Below are 18,340 nucleotides of genomic sequence, written 5' to 3'. Positions count from 1 at the left end.
GTTCAGAGCACCAGAGGAGGGGAAGAGGTGGGGGAGACTCTATCAGCTCTTCCCAGGGAATGTAGTTCAGCTCCTCGCACCTCATCTCTGGTCAGGAAACCGAGATGCGGATAGGCAAAGCTGCTGAGCCTTCTTAGACTGAATACCTCAAGGAAACACATGGAGCCAAATTACGTCCTGTTAACTTCTCCCAGACCACCATCATCCACAGCTAGGCTGCAGGGAAAGCAGGTCAGCAGTTGGACCATCTCCTCAGTTCTGTAACTGATGTTAAGATGTCTCTAACACGCTTCCATCCACAGTGATGGGGAAAGGCAGCGTTGTTAGCTGGGCAACCGAAGCACTAAGAATTACCCAGATTCAGGCACCCTAATTTCCACCATGGTCTTCACACTGTATTTCCTGGCGGCTGAATCTTTCCAATGGGGAAGCATGAAGGGGGATGCAGTAGCAAGAAGATGAAGTGGACACCTCCACATTAGGAAAAGGAGGTGGTTGTGTCAGGATAACCATTGGCTGGACTGGCATAGGCTGCATCCAGCCCTCTTAGAACAATTCAGATATGGGGCTCTCTTTTCTCCATGGACTCTAGTACACAGTGATGGATGTTCCCAAAACTAGAGAAGATGTGGCCACCTCTGTAAAACACAGCCAAGAGGCACTGGACTGTCTTTCCAGAGATGCAATCAGGACTGCATTGGACAGAGCCAGGCCATGCAGCCTGCAGATCACAGAGCCTCCCAAACCAGCCTGCACGTGGCAGCACCAAGGAGAGAGATCAAAATAGCCCCCACCCACACTGACCACTGCTGTCACCACTTGCAGTGGCTGGACGATCCTCTCCCAGCAATGGGGGTGAGTGAGGGCACTCACTGTGCTCAGCGCACAGACAGTGCTCACTGCCTCTGCAGACCAGCTGGAATCCACAAGCAGCAGCTGAAGGCTCCTGGCCTAAAGCCAGCCACTGGGAATTGCTGGGCAGAAGGACATCAGTGGGAGATAAAGGAGCTATCTGGGCTGAGTGAGTCATCCAAGGTCAGACATCCATGTCTTCAGAGGGATCAGGCGAGGATAGCCTGGAGAAAAACTTGTTTTCAAAGCAGCATCACACTGCCTTGCCTCAGTTTCTTCACTTATAGACTCAAGACAATACAACATGCTTACCCATGAGGCCTTAATTCATGGAGTGGAAATTCACAGATTTGGAGGTAAATGCATTTCTAGAGACACAGACACACTCATTCTTTTATGTGTGAGCAACAGGAAGAAAAAGAAACAAATTAAACCACTTTGTCATGGAGCTGTTGTTCTGCTGTTCCTCGCAACCCATTTGCTTTGATTTCAGACGTATGGCTTGCCATTCTTTTTTACTATGATGCTATTTAAGGCAGAAAGGGGATTTCATCATCTCCCCACAGCCATTCTCAGCTGCAGTTCTGACCTCCCCCCCGACCTTGCTCCACTTGGTCAAATAAACCTCTTTTTTTTCCTCTTTTGCTTGGTCTAGTTTCCTTCCTTGCACTCTTACATCATCTTGGTACTTATCTCAGATTCTAGCATTTCCCAGTTTTAAGTACCTCTGAGAATAGCAATAAACACCATGTAAGGCAGTATCTTGGCATAATACATCAGCTACAGGCAGCGATCCGAGGTCAGAAAACCAGCCTGGAAATCTATGATTCCTTCGTTAGAGGATATCCATTTGCTTGCCAAAGGTATTTACAGTTCCTGATTCTACAGGAAGATCCAGGCCAAAACAACAACAACAACAACAAAAGTGAAGAGTGGTTAAGTAGGAAACTGCTCTTATGTACCCTCTGCTGCTCCCACATGGCACTGAAATGAGTAGGGTCATTCCTTCCCCTCTTGTTTCAGAATGATTTACAGCTAAATGCTACCCATCACAAGCAGAGTCAGACTTCTGTGCAAGATAATACTCATTATACAGGCTTTCTGACTAGATGATTTTCTGATTATTTTTATATTTTAATGTGCAAAACCTATTCATGTCTTTATTAGCCTGACTTGTTTCCTACGTTTATGAAGAAGATCTTTCTTTGATAACTGTTATTGCTGGAATGAAAGTCAGATCATGATCTACTGTAATATATCTTTCTGAATTGCCTTCTCTAATTTTATTAGTTGGGAAAAAAATCACCTGACTTAAAGAGATAAAAACTTCTGGAAGTGGAACATTGCCACTAATTAGGATAACAAGAACATAGGTATGAGTTGCTGGCAGTGCTGGTGTCTAAGCTTCTTTTTCTGACACGAACACAGATGTTCTTTTCTGGAACAGTCTCCCTTTTTCTGAAATTCTGCTGCTCGTTGACACTTACCTCCTTATCAGTGATTCCCTTGGGAAAACTGCTGACCAGGACACAGCAGCTCCAGATTCAGGTCCTGGGTTTCTTACAAATAACCTGTGAAGCTTTGTGCAAGCCAGCATTGCCCTCTGACTTGGTTTTTCCATCTGTAAAATGGTAGTAGTGATAAATCCTGAGTTTTATTGCCAGTTCTTACATTATAGCATGTCTGTAGGGGATCTGCTCACTGTATCTCTTTATTGCTTGGTTTCTCACCTCTAAGATATGAATAGTAATACTTCCCTTGGCTACTTATTTTGACTGAATTTTATTTATGTATGCGTGTATTTGAAGCACAATGGGCTTCTGCCACAACTTGGAAACAATACATGTCCATCTTCTCTTACTCCAGACATGGCACTGTTAGAATCTCAAAGCTGGAGTTGCATTCTGGCTCAAGCAAACCCTGGCACTTCAGCACCTCTGCTTCTCAAGGCAAGCTGCTACAGCAGCAAGTAAACCCACTGACTTGCACTAATGCCCATAGGAAGCACTGGCAGAGCGAATGTACCACATGAATTGCTGTGGTCAATAGCAAACAGCTGGGGGACAGAAACTTCTTACCTTCATGCTGCTGTCTCTGCAGATGGGCATCTAACCACTGCTATATATCCAACCCCAAAACTTTTGCTCAGCTAAACCATTCTCCCAGGACATCTAGGAGTGCCACCTTGATCGAAAATGTTTGGATATATATCTTACAAGAAAGAGACCACTGATAAATTTTGTCATTTGATATATCAGTTTAAACACGTTATCTTCACATGGAGAGGTGTTTAGGATAATCAAAAATACAGAAGCCTATAAAGAGCAATCCTTTATCTTTGCTACAGAGGTGACCTGGCACTGTGGTGACACAGAAGATTTAATACAGTGCCCAACCAAGGAAAGGAATTTTGCACAATATTAGATGACAGAGTTGTTCCATTGTATAAGTACCATAGGCATTATTGGCCTGTCACAAGACTGGGGTGGGAGCTCGTAGGCTGTAACTCTCACACCTGCTTTTGAACAAGGTTCCCTGAAGGTTCCCTGTATTATTACATATGAGATATTCCTGCCTGCAAGCAGTAATTTTTGCCGCTGAATTTTGATTACAAATTTCATCCCACCCCTCCAATCAGGCACAGCAGTCCTCACTGCCTACCCAGACTGAAACAGGACCTGGCCCCACCTGGACTGATTGCTTTTAGTAGCAGGGGAAGAGTTCTGGTACCTTGGCAGAATCCTTTCTACCATTTTTGCATGTGCAGATGGGCAGCTGAACTCGAGGAAACATTTCAGTGCGTGGCAAAGGACAGTGCTCACTTGGAGACATAAATTTCCTTCTCCTTATAATTAAACATTCATTATTTAAGGGTTCTGCATGGTCCCCTAGTTACTCTTTTTCAGATCTTCTTCTCCAATTCCTTATATCCTGCATTCTATAGTTAAATTTTCAGTCAAGTTAGATCAATGTGAAAACACAGTGTGTTCAACTGTACATTTCCAGGCGTACATAACGTGAACAGTCTGAACACAGAGAAAATAGCAGTTCCCCTCTGTTGTATTTCTACTGGGTGCATTTAGATTATAGGGCAGCAAAATATAAAAATTATGGGAAACTGTTGATTTTCTTTAGGAAAGTACAACTAGCAGGAGCTGCTAAGAAACCAAGGGACCGAACGTTAAAAATATCTGGAGCAGTTCTTCAATCTCACTGCCTTGTAGCACCACCTACAGAGAGGCCGCCAGAATCGCATCCTTTGCCAAAACGGGAACTCCCAGCTCACCGCAAAACAAATCTCGTTGCCGTGATTAAGACACTCCAGAAACTGCGAGTTTGACAGCTCTGAAACCTGCAAATATTCTGCTACAGGATAAAGGCAATAATGTCCGTTTTTCCAGGACTTCCTCAATTCCCGTGCAGAAAAAGCACCCCTAGCGATGACAGAGCTAACCCAGCCGCTTTGCCAATGCGTAATATAGAAACTTTCCTGTAGAAATGCTCTGGCAGCCAAGTGTCCCAGCTGCACAAGGATGGTGGGATTTGCCATGGCAAAATACATTTAATGGTCCATTAATCCTACCTTTGGCACAAGCCTATTGCTCAGGCTTCCAAGGACTGCAGTATTTTGCCTCCTCCATGTATCTACTCAATTACACAAGATAAAATGTCGTGGGGATTGACCTTCATCTGTCCAATGAAGCACGGGGTCTGTTTGCCCTCGATTTAGCCTCAGTAGCTGAAGAGTGGGAATACAGAGATCCTTCTGCTGGGAACTGGATGGAGAGAAAGGAGTTTGTAATCACAGTTCAAAAGCTGGCTTTTGAAATATGGCTCTGATTATCTTCCCATTAAAAAGAAATGCTTAGCTATCCGCCCCAAAATAGACCTTTGAAATCTGGAGTATTTCTGCCTCCCTTTGGAAGTTTGATCCAAATGCTACGGTAGCAAACACAAAGCTCCCACCATTTTGGATTAGGCCCTGCATGTGGGAGGCAGTGGGTGCAGGAATGTGTGCATGCACGCAGCATTGCTATCTCATTGCTCATTAAGATCTGCAGAACAGAACAGGCATTAAAAAAGCAGTTCAGAGGTCAACAAAAGAGGCACTCCGGACAGCAGTAAATATATGGTAGTGAATTCTAGCACTAAGAAGTAACAGACCAAAATATTAGTAATTTATGTTTAGAAAGATATATTTAGGGATAGCTGCTGTCTTAGGGAGAGAAAATACTATCAGTTTTATGAATGGACTGAGTGTAACTTTATAATGTAGTGGTTTGCCCTGGCCTTGAATGTAGGAAAGATGTAGAGTGCCCTTAGTCCTCTGAAGGTTAAATATCTTCTAATTTCTAGTCTACACTTATTCATCACCAGAAAGATTAGACCTACCAGCTTTTCTCTGTCTAGAAAACTAATTAAAGAGCCAATCAGGTTCGTCTGACACTACCCACCTTCAGTAAATGCATGTTGTATTTCAACTCTTTTCTGTCTGTCATCATGTCTTGTATTATTCTTTCCTGCAAACTTTATCCCAAAGTCCTGTATGTTAGTGGGATCAGGCTTGAATCATTTTTCCCCTCTTTAAATTCTGGAACACTTTTTCCTGCTCTCACATTGTGTTCCGCTGCTCCTGCAGAGATGCTGTTATGCAGCCAGATACATTCTTGACAGGCAAGTCCTGTTAGGTGTCTGAGTCAGAAATTATCATCCCATTATGATCTTTATGTTTTGTTCCACTTGCATGAGATAATTCCTATCTCCATGCATTCATTTCCTCTGTGTACATTTCCACTATATATTATGCATTCATCTGTGTCCTGCCTCTCCCTCTGTCATCACCTCTATTTCTTCTCTACTTCATCTCCTGGCCTGTAAGCCTGAAGAACGTTTTGCTATTTGTTTTAATTTCCTTTGCAAGGTTTAACTCAGCTTTGCTTCTGGCAGATTTCCCTTTATGCCTACACTTACCAGCTTCTAAGATGTAGTTTTCTTTGATTAATCCTTTTTTTCCATTCCTTCCAGTCTCTTTGCTTTTTCCTAACGTTCACTTTGAAGTGGTTATTCACTAAGTTAGCTCTGGACTGCTTCCTTACAGAGTTTTATCCCACTGTGTATCAGTCCCAAATGCTTTTTATATCCTGTGCTTCAATTCACAGCCTGTCCAACATTCAAAGCTTTGTAAGCTGTCAGAAAACAAGTAAAAGATGTAAATGGCCACTGTGCCTCGACTTCCAGCCCATTCGGGACAGAAGACATCCCATGGGGTTCACATTGCCATCCCTCCAAGTGAGAGATCCCAACCAGCTTTCTCTGTGTACGCATCCAGAACTAAGAGATCTCTGGGTGCGTGTGAAATTCCACTCCACTTACAGCCACTGCAGCAGTGCCAAGAGAGGGCTGAAGGATCGTTAACTGAAACTGTTCTCAGAATAAAAAATTGTTACAGTAGATTAAAAATTAGCATGAAGAAATGAAGTGTATACATATATTTTTAAAGCCTCTGTAAGGCAGCCAAAGTGAAAACACATTTCACCAGACCACGAGAAATGAAATGCGTGTGGTGATCCTCGCAAGGCTGGAGCTTATTTCCTTGCTAAGTTCCAAGTTTCGGGTCTCTCCCGCTGAGCAGAAGGTCTGCCCGAGAAAACCCCCCGGATACCTTATGGCAGCAAAAGGATCCTTCGTTCCATTTCTCACTGCACAAGTCTGCCCAAGTGGCTCAGTAAAATGGGCTGGCATTCCCAGAAAATGGGGTTGTGATTACAGCCTCTGCTCCTTCCATACGTGGAAATCGTAATTCTTGTTTTATTTGGGTGAGAACTGAAGCGGTTGATTCTCCTGGTCACCATCCCTGGAGATGTCCAAGTACCGCGGAGATGTGGCACTGAGGGACGTGGTTGGGGCATGGTGGGGTGTGCTGGTGGTTGGACGCAATGGCCTTAGTGCTCTTTTCCAACCTTAATGATTCTATGATTCCAACACGCAGCAGTGGGGCTGATGGCACCGAGGAGCAAAAAGCAGTGGGAAAATAAATAAATGAATAGATCATTTTGGACAGCCTTATTGAAAAGCTTTCTCAGAAAGTCAAACCCAATGCTGTCCTTGAAAATGGGTTGTTCATCCAGAGGATGTTCTGATTTTTGGATGGTCGGAGCTGACAGAAAGACTTGTGTAAGATGGAGTGTTTTGTGGTTGGTTCTTTAATGGAAAACTAATTGAAAGCAAAGCCAATTTTGGGCAGTGGTGGGGATTCAGAGGAGAAAAATAAATGAGAAAAGAGAAGCAGTGAAATCGAAATGGCCATTCTACAGTATTTTATTTTGAACCCAAACCGAGCCTTCTTAGGGTACTTCAAAGCAGTGAGAAGAAGCAAGAGCACAGAATAAATTAACGACGAAGTGTGCGGAAGCGCCGGCTCTTGGCGTTTCTGTCAGCGCGGCCGTCGGCAGGGCCGGGCAGGGCAATGCAGGGCAGGGCAGGCTGGGGCCCTGAGGCCGCCATAGGGAGCGCAGGCCGCCATGCCCGCCCCTGGTCACAGGAGGGGCAGCCACCACACAGCACCGCTGCCCTCCCACCGCCCGCTCGGTGCCGGGAGCCGCGGGGCGCTCCGCCCTGAGGGGCTTTCGCTGCTCGTGGTGCTCTCTGCTACCCCGCCCTCAGGCGCGGGCCCGGCGGAGGGGCGGAACGTTGGTGCGCGGCTGCGGGCCCGGGCGGGGCGGCGGAAGGACGGAGCGATGCACCACGCGGAAGTGAGCCGGGCCGCGGCCGGGGCCGCCGACGGATCCGGGGGGATGCAGGGGGCTGGCGGCCGGGGCCGGCCGGCGCCGGGGGGTTCTGCTCGCGCTCTGTGAGCGGGCCTCTGCCCGCAGGCCCCGGGCTCAGCTAGGGCCCCGCGCCCAGCGGACTGGCGCTGAGCGGCCCCGGGGCGGGGGTCCCCCGGGCGGGCGGCCATGGCCACCCGGCGTCTAACCGACGCGTTCTTGTTGTTGCGGAACAACGCGGTGCAGAGCCGGCAGCTGCTGGCCGAGCAAGTGAGTAGTTACGGCTCCTCCAGCCCTCTGAATTCACGTAGCATGGCTGCTGCGGTGAGTCTCCTCCCTTCATCCTATGTACCTTGCTGCGCCGAGGGCTGCCCGCGGCCGCGCCGTGCCCGCTGCTCCGCGCCCCCCCCCACCCCTTCCGCCTCCCCTCTCCCCTTCCCCGCGCGTAGGGCGAACAGAAGAGCTCCGTGCCGATCCGTGCGGGTCCCTCCCCGAGCGCTGCTCCTACCGCTCAAAGCGGCGTTGGCCTTCACGGGAGGTCGTTGCCCACTGATTTTCTTTATGCTTCCCCGGTGACAAAAGCCGAACTTACTCCGTGGAGCGGAATTCTTCTATTCGCCTCCGTGCGGGCGCTGTTAAATGCAGTGCTGTGGGTTATCCCCACAGCTCGATGTGTGCCCTCACGCCCGATACGTTTCCCCCCGACGCAAGGAAAGCTGTGAGGCCGTGGGCACGGCGGCCGGGAGGTGCCGATGCGATGCCTTCCATCGCTCTGTGGCCCCTTCTGTGGCTTTTTGTAAGTCTTGAGCTGGTCACACTGTGATGGGAAACTGAAAAATGGAAGACCATTTGCTTTGAAACCAGCATTTTGAGAATAGCTCTTCCCAAGATGGGTGCCTACCAAAGCAGTTTCCTGGGGGAAATTTGAACGGCGCTTAAAACTTTTGATTATAGCCCTGGAGCTGCTGGGCAGCTCAGCTTTCCGGGGTCTTAAGCTGCTTCTTCAAATGTAGCATTTGTTTGGAACAGCGTCCAGTAAATATCTGCCAGCAGTCTCATCTCTCTGACTTGCTTTGCATTCGTGCGTTTTTGGCTGGGGAAAAGCAAGGCTTTGTGCTGCTAAATGGATTTCAGCTGATGAGCTGCATTGAGCGGTCTTTGTTCCTTGTTCATTTAATTACACCTATATCGATACAAGCTGTATTGATATCAATACAAGCTGTACTGATACAGACCAGGAAGCGTCAATAACAGCGCATATTGCAGTGTTTAATTTGACACTGAATTTGATTCTTGTTAACAGTTATTTTGCTGACATCAATAGCATTTTTGATCATTGGAGTTCTATAAATGTTAAAAGAAAATGAGGGCTGCACTGCATGCAGGCTGCTGAGCAGTGGAACTAAGTGGAACACTTAGCATGTGCATGAAATGTTTATTTGTCATTTTGTTAACATAAACTAAAGCATTTTCTGGGATGCTCATTACAGTGGCACCAAAGCCAAGTGGCTGGGATTGGTCCTGGCTGGAGCAGCTGGTGGGGTTGGTCAGTGGCTCAACCGGGGGCACTTCCAAGTCCCATAGTTGCTGCTTACTGTAAACAGTGAGCAGGGTGAAGATGTCAGTGTGAGCTCTTCACTTTCATGTTTCTGAGGTGCTTATCACTGTCAGTAATAGCTAATTACTTTTTCTTTTGGTTGGTGTCCCCAGAGCAGGGTTGCTGCACACCAGCAGGGCTGTGTTGCAGGCTCTAGCTCATCGTGCTTGGGCTGATCTTAGCTTGCTCTTCAAGCTTCTCTTGAAGAAATATTCTGTTATGTGAGCACTGTGTCAGAAGCAGCTTTCTGCCTTGGGAGATGCATTCTCACACTGACAGTCAACCACTCCTTAAGCTCAGCTAGCTGAAGTAGCAACCCTAACAGTGCAGCTGTACTTGAGAAGCTGAGTGCAGGGTACCAGAGATTACTAATCGAAGCTCGCTGCTTTGGCAAACCACAAGTATGCTGTCCTTGTCTTAGATCTCACGTGCTAACACACCCCAGCAGCACAAGGAGTGATGAGCTGCAGATGCACTGCAGATGCCAGCCGAGGGGTTTTGTGCACACGTGTATACTGGTGCTACCTGAAATGGAAGTGTTTGCATGTGGGAGCATATGCTGCACTTGCTTTTGCTTTTCGCCATTTGCTGTCCGTTTTATCCTGTGGTAACTGAGGTGCTTATCGATAAATGTCTTATAAAGTTTGTATGGTTGGTAAACTTTGTTTGGAGAACTGTGATTCTCCAATTAGCGAAACCTTCAACTCACCCATAGATGTTAAATACTGCAGTACAATTGCTCTTGCTGTCATGTTTGAATATATTTCAATGTTTTCAATCAGAAATGTTTGCAAACCAGTTTTTAACCTGAAAAGCTTGTGTTCCAGGAAAAGGCTGTCTCAAATATATCATGATGCTGTACTTGTTATTGAATAGTGTTGTTTTAAAAGTCCATTTGTTTTATTTGTTGTAAACAATTATGTGTTTAAAACAACAGCACCAAGCTACTAGTATTTTCCCAACTGACCATACCCTGTATCTGTCCTCTGTGTCTTTTTTCCCTTTTACCTTTCACTGTCTCTAACTGGACGGGGCTGATGGGATCCACAAATCACTTCAGGAGCTGGATGAGGTATTGTTTATCGCTTCTTATTTTGTCACACTGCATCAAGCACACATCACTGAGCAAAAATGCTCCTTTCTTTACAATGCTGGTTTATTGCATTTCATTATATAGGAGGAGGTGTATTTGTGTACAGTCTGACAAGGCTGCCAAGAGGAGACAAGCATTTTGTGAAATTACAGTACCACATTTATATGTGTATACATATAATCTAGTTTGACTTTTTGTATCCACGTGGGGTAGAGAGAAGCTATTCACAATACTTTATGCTATGCATGAATTATATAAACTGTGGTCAGGAACCGATGTTGGGGATAAAGAACAGGCTTTCAGGAAACAGTTGTTCAGGAAGGAGGAAGGATTGGTTTTTAAAGGAGGTGGAGAGCCACAAAGATTTCTGGGCCTGGTGGAGGAAAATAAGAAATCTGGAAGAATGGGCAGTGCAGTACTTAGATAGGTTCTAAGCAGTATCATTTGATACCACTTTTTTCTATCTGACTATTTTGGGGATAAGAATCCAAGAAGTATAGTATACCCTCTGCAACTGCTACAGTGCTGCTGTACAGCAGTGTGCCTGTCTTCAATAATCTATACCTGCATCACGTGCAAACATATGCTTGAGGTTCCTTTTTAGAGGAGGGGAAGGCACACAAGCACTTTTCCTCAAGAACTGCAATCTAATTTGAGTAGTGTTGATTTGCTATCTCTTTCTAAGGATATTTCTTTTATCTCCTGCAGCTTGCTGATGATCGTATGGCCCTGGTGTCAGGAATAAGTTTAGATCCCGAAGCAGCAATTGGTGTAACAAAGCGCTTACCTCCCAAATGGGTTGATGGAGCAGATGAAGTAAGTTGTGTGGCAAATGCAACACTGAGGTTTTTTTCATGTAGAAATGTATTCCTGTTGTGAGTTACGTGGCCAAAGCCAGAAGTTTTATGATAGAAGTAGTATTAGAAGAAAGATTTGTGCTTTCTCTAACTTCTGCCACCCCTATTCAGAGAAAATATCAGACTTTCCTTACTGCACTATATAATAAGTATAATATTGCAAGTCAGTAAAGCATATTCGAGAAGAGCAGTCTTATCTTAACAAGTGGAGGTTTAAAAATCATGAATTTAGATAAGTTTTCAGGAAGAGATAAGCTTTTTTGTGGGTTTTTGGGTTTTTCTAATGATCTTTGGTCTGGTTTTTGTTATGAGATTACTTTCTATATTTTTGCCTAGCATTTGTCAGAAGCTTTTCCTCTGAAACATTACTCACTTTCCTTGTTATTGCATTTGCTGTTTTAGATTCAGTATGATATTGTCAGGGTGAAACAGAAGATGAAAGAATTAGCCAGTCTTCATGATAAACATCTGAACAGACCAACACTAGATGATAGCAGTGAAGAAGAACGTGCGATAGAAATAACAACCCAAGAGATCACACAGGTACAGAGTACTTTCAATTCTGAACCTACAGATAGATGTATCTGTGACAGATAGAATGGTGAGGCAGTGGTTTCCTTGGAGTAAAACATTTCTGCTCTAAGTCAGTGAGCCAGAAGTCCTGGGCTCTCAGCTTGGTTCTGCGCTTACCAGCTCAGTGAGCTCTACAGCGAGTGACTCAACACTCACACCCCCACAGCCCTGTTTTTACTTACCTGTTTCCTTTTCTATCTTGGCATGGATGGGAGATTTATAATTATATCATGTTTACAGCTACCTCACAGAAATACACAAAGACACTCTATGGCTTCCAGTCCAAGCAGTTACAAGGAAGCAAACGCCTTTGATCAGAAGTATCCGTGTTACTGTGCTATCCTGTTAGATTTATGTTGCTCATCTATATTCTGTATTTCTGTGGCCTTTTAAATACTGCACTGGACAACAATAAATTCAATGTGATATTTAAAGCGTGAGTTGCTGTATGTTTTTAACTAACTGAATTGTTTTCTCAGTTATTTCACAGATGTCAGAGAGCAGTCCAGGTCTTGCAGAGCAGGTCACGGACTTGTACAGAACAAGAAGCACGTGTTCTCAGGAATGTGGTGTCTTCCTTAGCACAGTCCCTTCAGGAGCTATCCACCAACTTCAGGCACGCACAGTCTGACTATCTCAAACGTAAGCATAAAAGATACAGTAATGCATGGGCACTTTTTGTGGAGAGCACTAATTAAGGTGTGCTTATTTTCTTGTTTAGGAAAGTATAGATAAGTTAAGTGATATTCCCAGGACCACAAAAGGTATAATAGAGTGGAGATCAGATTTCAGTAATCTCTGCTCCACAGCCTCTACCTCTCTATTTCATATTCCTAAAGCAAAAATGCCAGTTAGATTTATCAGTGAAAGCAGTGGGTTTCAGCCCTTTACACTTTTAGCATAGTATTACTTCTCAAATTGTGGTCTGCCCAGCTACTTCTGTTGTGCTGGTGGGGCAGCTCTTGTTTCTCAGAATGATACCTGCTGTTGATTGGTAGTTTGTGACAGATTAAACTTTAGAAGGTGGTCTGTGATAAACTTCTGCAACCTTAAACAGCTTGGAAATTGAATATTCTGTTTAACGTCTAATATTGTTTTTTGGCAAAGTAATTTCAACTTCATATGTAATAACTGACCTTCAGATGTAGTACTGCAATTTCTTCTTGTGGTATAGGTGGTAGAGGTGGTCAGAACGTTCTGTTCACACAGGATACAGAGTGATGGTACTTTAAGACTCTTAGCTTACTTAACTCTAACTTCATGGAACATAATGACTTCAAATCACTGGGTTAACCTGTCTTGTAAGTGTGGTTGCATTTGTTACGTGCTAAGCAGTAAGCTTATGTGACAGTTACAATTAAGACACTGTCTTTTATCAGAGATTTTCTTACACTTTTCTACCTATTGCTTCATACCTCACTCTTTCTCTCTTGAATGTGTCACGTTTCCTCCAAAAGCTGTTGGAAAATACTCACCTACTTACAACTTCTGAAAGGTGATAGAAAATCTGAGTGACTTCAGTGTGAGTCCATTGTGCTCCAACATAGTTTGTCTTTCACAGGCATGAAGAGTAGAGAAGAAAGATCCAAACACTTCTTTGACACCTCAGTCCCACTGATGGATGATGGGGAGGATGATACACTTTATGACAGAGTAAGTTAAGATACTAAGCAAATTCAATTTGAAGAAACTCCTTAAGGTACCAAGTTATTTTAGTGACCCAAAAACTCTGTTTATAAAGTACAGTAAGATTTTTCTTGAGTAGTTTTCTACTATTGAAATTCCGAAAGGAACGTTATGTTGTGGAATCTTATAACCACTATAATTATTGCTAATGTTTTCACTCTGGAACACATAAACAACAATTAAATCTTCTATTTCAACAGGGTTTTACAGATGACCAGCTAGCACTGGTGGAGCAAAACACATTGCTGGTGGAAGAGCGGGAACGAGAAATCCGTCAGATTGTACAGTCAATCTCTGATCTCAATGAAATATTTAGGGACCTGGGAGCAATGATAGTAGAACAGGTACATCAGCACCACAGTGTCGGTGAGAGATGGGAGACTGCATGTAGCATTAAGGTTTACAGACTCCTCACGTTGTAATACAATGTTTTCACGTACCCCTCACGTTCCTAAATTCATTGGTTCAGGCTAAGGTATCCTCTCCTTGTAATCTGCAAGAAGATGAACTAAAGAAGAAAAAATAACCATTTATGGGTATTAAATTAGAAAAAATTTAGAATTCCAGATTCTGTTGATTATTTCTCCCAGAAAGTTTAGGTTTAATATGTCAGCTAAAAGCACTTGAGCTGGGTCATAGCAATTACTGAAGGCTGTGAGGTGACATAGTGACAGAACTGCCAGTTAGGCATTGAGCCAAGAAGGTCATTTCAAGATATTCCAACTAGATCTTCTAATGAGCTGTTTGCTGTAAGCATTGTTACTCTGCTGCTCATAACCACCGTCTTTTCGAAGTTTTAGTTCAGCTTCATCCTTCTCTCTGTTTCATTTAGGGAACAGTTCTAGATAGAATTGACTACAATGTTGAACAGTCGTGTATCAAAACTGAAGAGGGTTTAAAACAACTACATAAGGTAAGTTAGTAATATATACGCTGCTTTGCATGTCTAGTTATCTCAATAGCATGGGTAGCAAGAATAATTTTTAATATTTTTTCTTATCATATAACATTTGTTGAAAGTTAAGTTCAACCTTATGCTTTTAATGTGAAGTTTTACTGTGAACATCTGAACAGTTTGAACTGGTGGCACGATACAGATTTTAGTGGTGGTGGTTTTGCTGTCTTTTTTTGTTCTGATTTTAAGCTAGGTTCCAACTTGTCAGCTCAGTTCAATCTTTCCACTGCTGGAAGTAAAATTCAAATGAGAAATGCATGCAAAACCTTCTGTTTAAGAAGAATGTTCTGCTTTGGAGATGCGGACATCTCAACTTCATATTATGGCAGACTTGTGAAATATGCACAGTATAGAAGTGTCACTTAAGGAAAAGCAAAATAAAATAGTTCTAGGTTTATTCTTTTTGTACGTAAAAGGAAGTTGAGGTCACTAAAATAATGCATTGACCATTGGTAGACAAGGCTGAAAGTAATTGCAAGCAATTTACACAAACTGAAGTGGAGGTAAATGAATGGGTTGCAATCAATCAGTGCTATTTCTAGTTTAATGGTATTTAATAAATTGTCATCAAACCCCAGCTTAAAATGCTGATTGGAGCGTGGATCTTGATACAACATACATGAAATCAGATGTTTTCAGTACAGCATAAAAGTTATTTTGCCCATCATGGAAAACATGCATGTTTTAATAGCAATCCTCTGTTTTATATTACTGCTTTTACTAAGTTTGGTAGCCTGTTTTCTGATTTAATATATAGCATCAATTTTCTGTTCTGTTTTAATTGGCATAATTATTGTAAACTACCTACACAGCACTTCCACATAAATTAAATCACTGCAGCAGTCTGGAGATATGGATCACTTGTCGGTCATTCCTGCCTCACCTGAAACAGGAATCAGTTGTGGTACTTTGTCAGGCTTTGTGACAGTTCAGGCTTGACTAAGGAAATCAGTGGTACTGTTATGTACTTTCAGACCAAAAATTCCTCTTAATACAGATCTGATAAGAAAAAAAAAAAGATTTTTCAGAGACTATAAAAGAGATGAATTAATATTTTTCCCTTTAAAAAAATTCAGTGTTCATGGATTTAAAAAGAATTAAATGCAAGTTTTGTTTTGTTTAGTTTCTGTTAGCAGAGTTTCATTTGGCTTTTGGAGAGTTTTTCTCCACATTTTTATTCCCTGAGAAAAAGAGAAGAGAGATGAGGAAAGGTGATGAGAAGAAAGAAGGAGTGAACTAAAACAAAATGAAAACTATTTCAGCACAATGAGTTAAAAATATCTTACCAACTTTTTCCATTTGGACTTACACACACACAGTGCCTTGATTTTTATTTCCACTGTCCATATAGCTCAGTGCCACTGCAGATCAATCATTGTTCTATACAGCTCATGTCCTGTGCAGGCATCACTCCTTCTCAAGGACTACAGAAAAGTCACAGTAAGGTTGCATAACCAACAGGAGGATGCATTCTTTATTGTGGTGTTTCATACTTAGTGTGGATAAATATGACTTCAGTTTGTGCTTTCCTTCACTGCAATCTTTGGTGCAGGTTGGAGTTACTTTGTGGGAGTTGCTTGCAATATTCAGCGTATGAAAAGCCAAGTTAGCAAAGAGAAATCGAGATACATGTCTGCAGTATACTGAAGAGTCCACGCTTGCATCTTTGCATAAATCGAAGTATTAACTCTTTCTTTTCTGTTTCTACAGGCAGAGCAATATCAAAAGAAGAATCGGAAGATGCTTGTTATTTTAATTTTGTTTGTTATAGTAATTGTCCTCATTGTTGTTCTTATTGGTGTAAAGTCACACTAGGTTTCACTTAATTTTCTTATTTTTGGAGTTTACGTGAACTTTTTTCCCCAATGTGAATGGATGGACCTGCACTCAAGAAAGCTGCCTTTGAATGTATACACCCTCGTGGTACAAAGTCTGTGCAATGCTTCTGTAGGATTCCTCAAAGTTCAAGTTTGGTGATTGGTGAGGTGTTGGTAAAGAGTAGATGGAGAGCGTCAGGAAATTTGATGCTCTCAGATGAATCATTTGATTCTTTGTCCAGAGGTATTTGGAAACACATTGCTTAAATAACTACAAAACTGTAATTTATTAGTGAGCTCTGTAATTAGTTTGTTACAGTGAGAAAGAATGTGTTGTCTTCTGTACTGCCACAATCTTTAAGGCTTCAAATTTAAACCGTGTTCCTGAGTCATGGGACTAGAGCTGAGGCACAAGGCACAAAAATGTCTGACTTCATTTCTTCAGACTCGAAAACTCAGAGGAATTGGAGATGAAAAAGATAGCTTTTAACAGGCAGAGCCTAATTCCATCCCTGTGATCTTAATTTAGATATTGCATCAGTACTAAGAATCAAAATAGTATATGATCTTGTAAATAACAAGATTTAATCACTGGTGTAATTTAACACATCTAGCTAATTAAATTTTTTTTTTAGCTTGAGCAATCATGAGAACATTTTTTTTTCTTTTTACCAGAAAGATCATGTATATTTATGTGCTTTTATTTAAAAAAAGTACTGCCATTACATCAAAACAGTGATGAAGTTAAACCTGAAAAGTAGAGATTTCCCTTTTGGTTTTCTACACAACGTGACCTGCTGTGGGGGCTCTTAGCTGTTTTCTAAGCTGTTTGTTTTACAGTGCTTCTGTCCACACGTGGTTTTTTATATGTAACTTTACTATGATATGTATTAGATCCATTTTCCCATACCAATTGTTTTTTTCAAATGCCTGCCTAGAAAAGGATGCGGTTTTGGTCTCCCACTGACCGTGACAGATGCTATGCATGTCGTGTGTCCTAGGAGACCTTCAGTGGAGAATTACCTGGTTTTTTTTTTCAAACATTTCTTGCAGTGGAAAACTTTGCCGTAGGCCATAAAAGAGGAATTAGAGAAACATCTAAGTAATAGAGGATTCATATATCGATCCAGGCCTGAAGTAGTGTGCAATTGTAGAGGCCTTGCCTTAATATTTCTAATATGGCTCTTCTGTATAGACTTTTTCCCCAATGAGACTGTAAGTTAATTTCCTCCATTTCTGACTGATGCAATGCTCCCCGTGAACTTGCGGAGGTGTTCTGCTCAAATGCCCTGAAGTGCAGTTTCATAATAAGTGCTATGATTTTAATGTTGCACCTGCCCTGAACTTGTGTTTACAGTGTACTGAGGAGGTCCTAAGATGTGGGTTCAACCAGACTCAATGCAGGAACAGGCCTGAAAGAAAAGACTACAAAAACATGTAAGCTGTGGCTTATTGTGGAGAGATTTGTACCACTGTTACCTCCAGACAAAGGGGATGTTGAACTTCCAAAGCTGCCAGTTCAAGCCCTTGTTGAAATTCACACAGTAAATCCGTGAAAGAAGTATGCTTTTAGTTGGGTGTGCAGTCCCCCTGTTCTGGTAATAGATCTTTTCAATGATCGTGAGTAAAACTACTGTCTCCCTCGTGTGCTGGCTACATCAGTTGGTGTGAAGCAGCATATTGCTATTATTTAATATACTGTATTTGCAACTTTCTAACATGAGAACGTGTTATTTATTTCTGTCTTGACTGGTGCTTTTGACATTTTATCACGGCTAAAGGATTCAAAGAAGTAATAAAACACTTCCAACTTAATTGGTCAATTCCTTTTTCTTAAAATAGTGTAAACTGAAGCAAATACTTGTGATGTTAATGTCTCCATATATTCTTCAAAATTAAATAAAAGCAGCAGTGATATGAAATATCTGATTTTTTTAAAACTTTCTGCAGCATAATTGCATTGTCAAGTGGTCTTCGTCCCATGTAGTCACCATTGAAATGCCAATAGTATCTTAGCTGAGGTAATGACTACTTATTTGCTATCTAAATTCTGTTAAAGGAAATGCACTTTATTAATATGCACTGCATAAGAGGTTGAATCTCATTGTGAATTGTCCTGTGTGACTTGAGCTAGTTTGTTGGGGCT

The 18,340-nt window shown here is 42.5% G+C and overlaps 1 protein-coding gene across 3 annotated transcripts; it reads left to right on the top strand.

The window, feature by feature from the left end:
• The first annotated feature begins 7,588 nt into the window (after window positions 1–7,588).
• Window positions 7,589–18,116, top strand: STX16 (syntaxin 16). 3 transcript variants are annotated; one of them, XM_015296405.2, is made up of 9 exons: window positions 7,589–7,886; window positions 10,274–10,285; window positions 11,015–11,122; window positions 11,566–11,706; window positions 12,216–12,378; window positions 13,298–13,389; window positions 13,623–13,766; window positions 14,255–14,335; window positions 16,088–18,116. In XM_015296405.2, the coding sequence occupies exons 1-9, from the start codon at window positions 7,806–7,808 to the stop codon at window positions 16,190–16,192; spliced, it is 927 nt and encodes a 308-aa protein (XP_015151891.1). In that variant the 5' UTR covers window positions 7,589–7,805; the 3' UTR covers window positions 16,193–18,116. The 3 variants fall into 3 exon arrangements, with proteins under 3 accessions (XP_015151891.1, NP_001006295.1, XP_015151892.1); NM_001006295.2 differs by having other exon boundaries at window positions 7,589–7,940; XM_015296406.2 differs by lacking the exon at window positions 10,274–10,285.
• Window positions 18,117–18,340: the final 224 nt, after the last annotated feature.

The sequence above is a fragment of the Gallus gallus genome, chromosome 20 (assembly GCF_016699485.2).
Source record: "Gallus gallus isolate bGalGal1 chromosome 20, bGalGal1.mat.broiler.GRCg7b, whole genome shotgun sequence".
Lineage (NCBI taxonomy): Eukaryota > Metazoa > Chordata > Aves > Galliformes > Phasianidae > Gallus > Gallus gallus.
Note: the sequence above shows the minus strand (reverse complement) of the source record. Positions and strands in the feature narration are given on the sequence as shown.

Excerpts from the sequence above, each read along its gene's own strand:
- STX16 (NM_001006295.2), top strand. The coding sequence starts at position 7,806 with ATGGCCACCCGGCGTCTAACCGACGCGTTCTTGTTGTTGCGGAACAAC. Across the intron at positions 12,379-13,297 it reads ACAGTCTGACTATCTCAAAC|GCATGAAGAGTAGAGAAGAA; the intron begins GTAAGCATAAAA and ends TGTCTTTCACAG. Across the intron at positions 14,336-16,087 it reads GTTTAAAACAACTACATAAG|GCAGAGCAATATCAAAAGAA; the intron begins GTAAGTTAGTAA and ends CTGTTTCTACAG.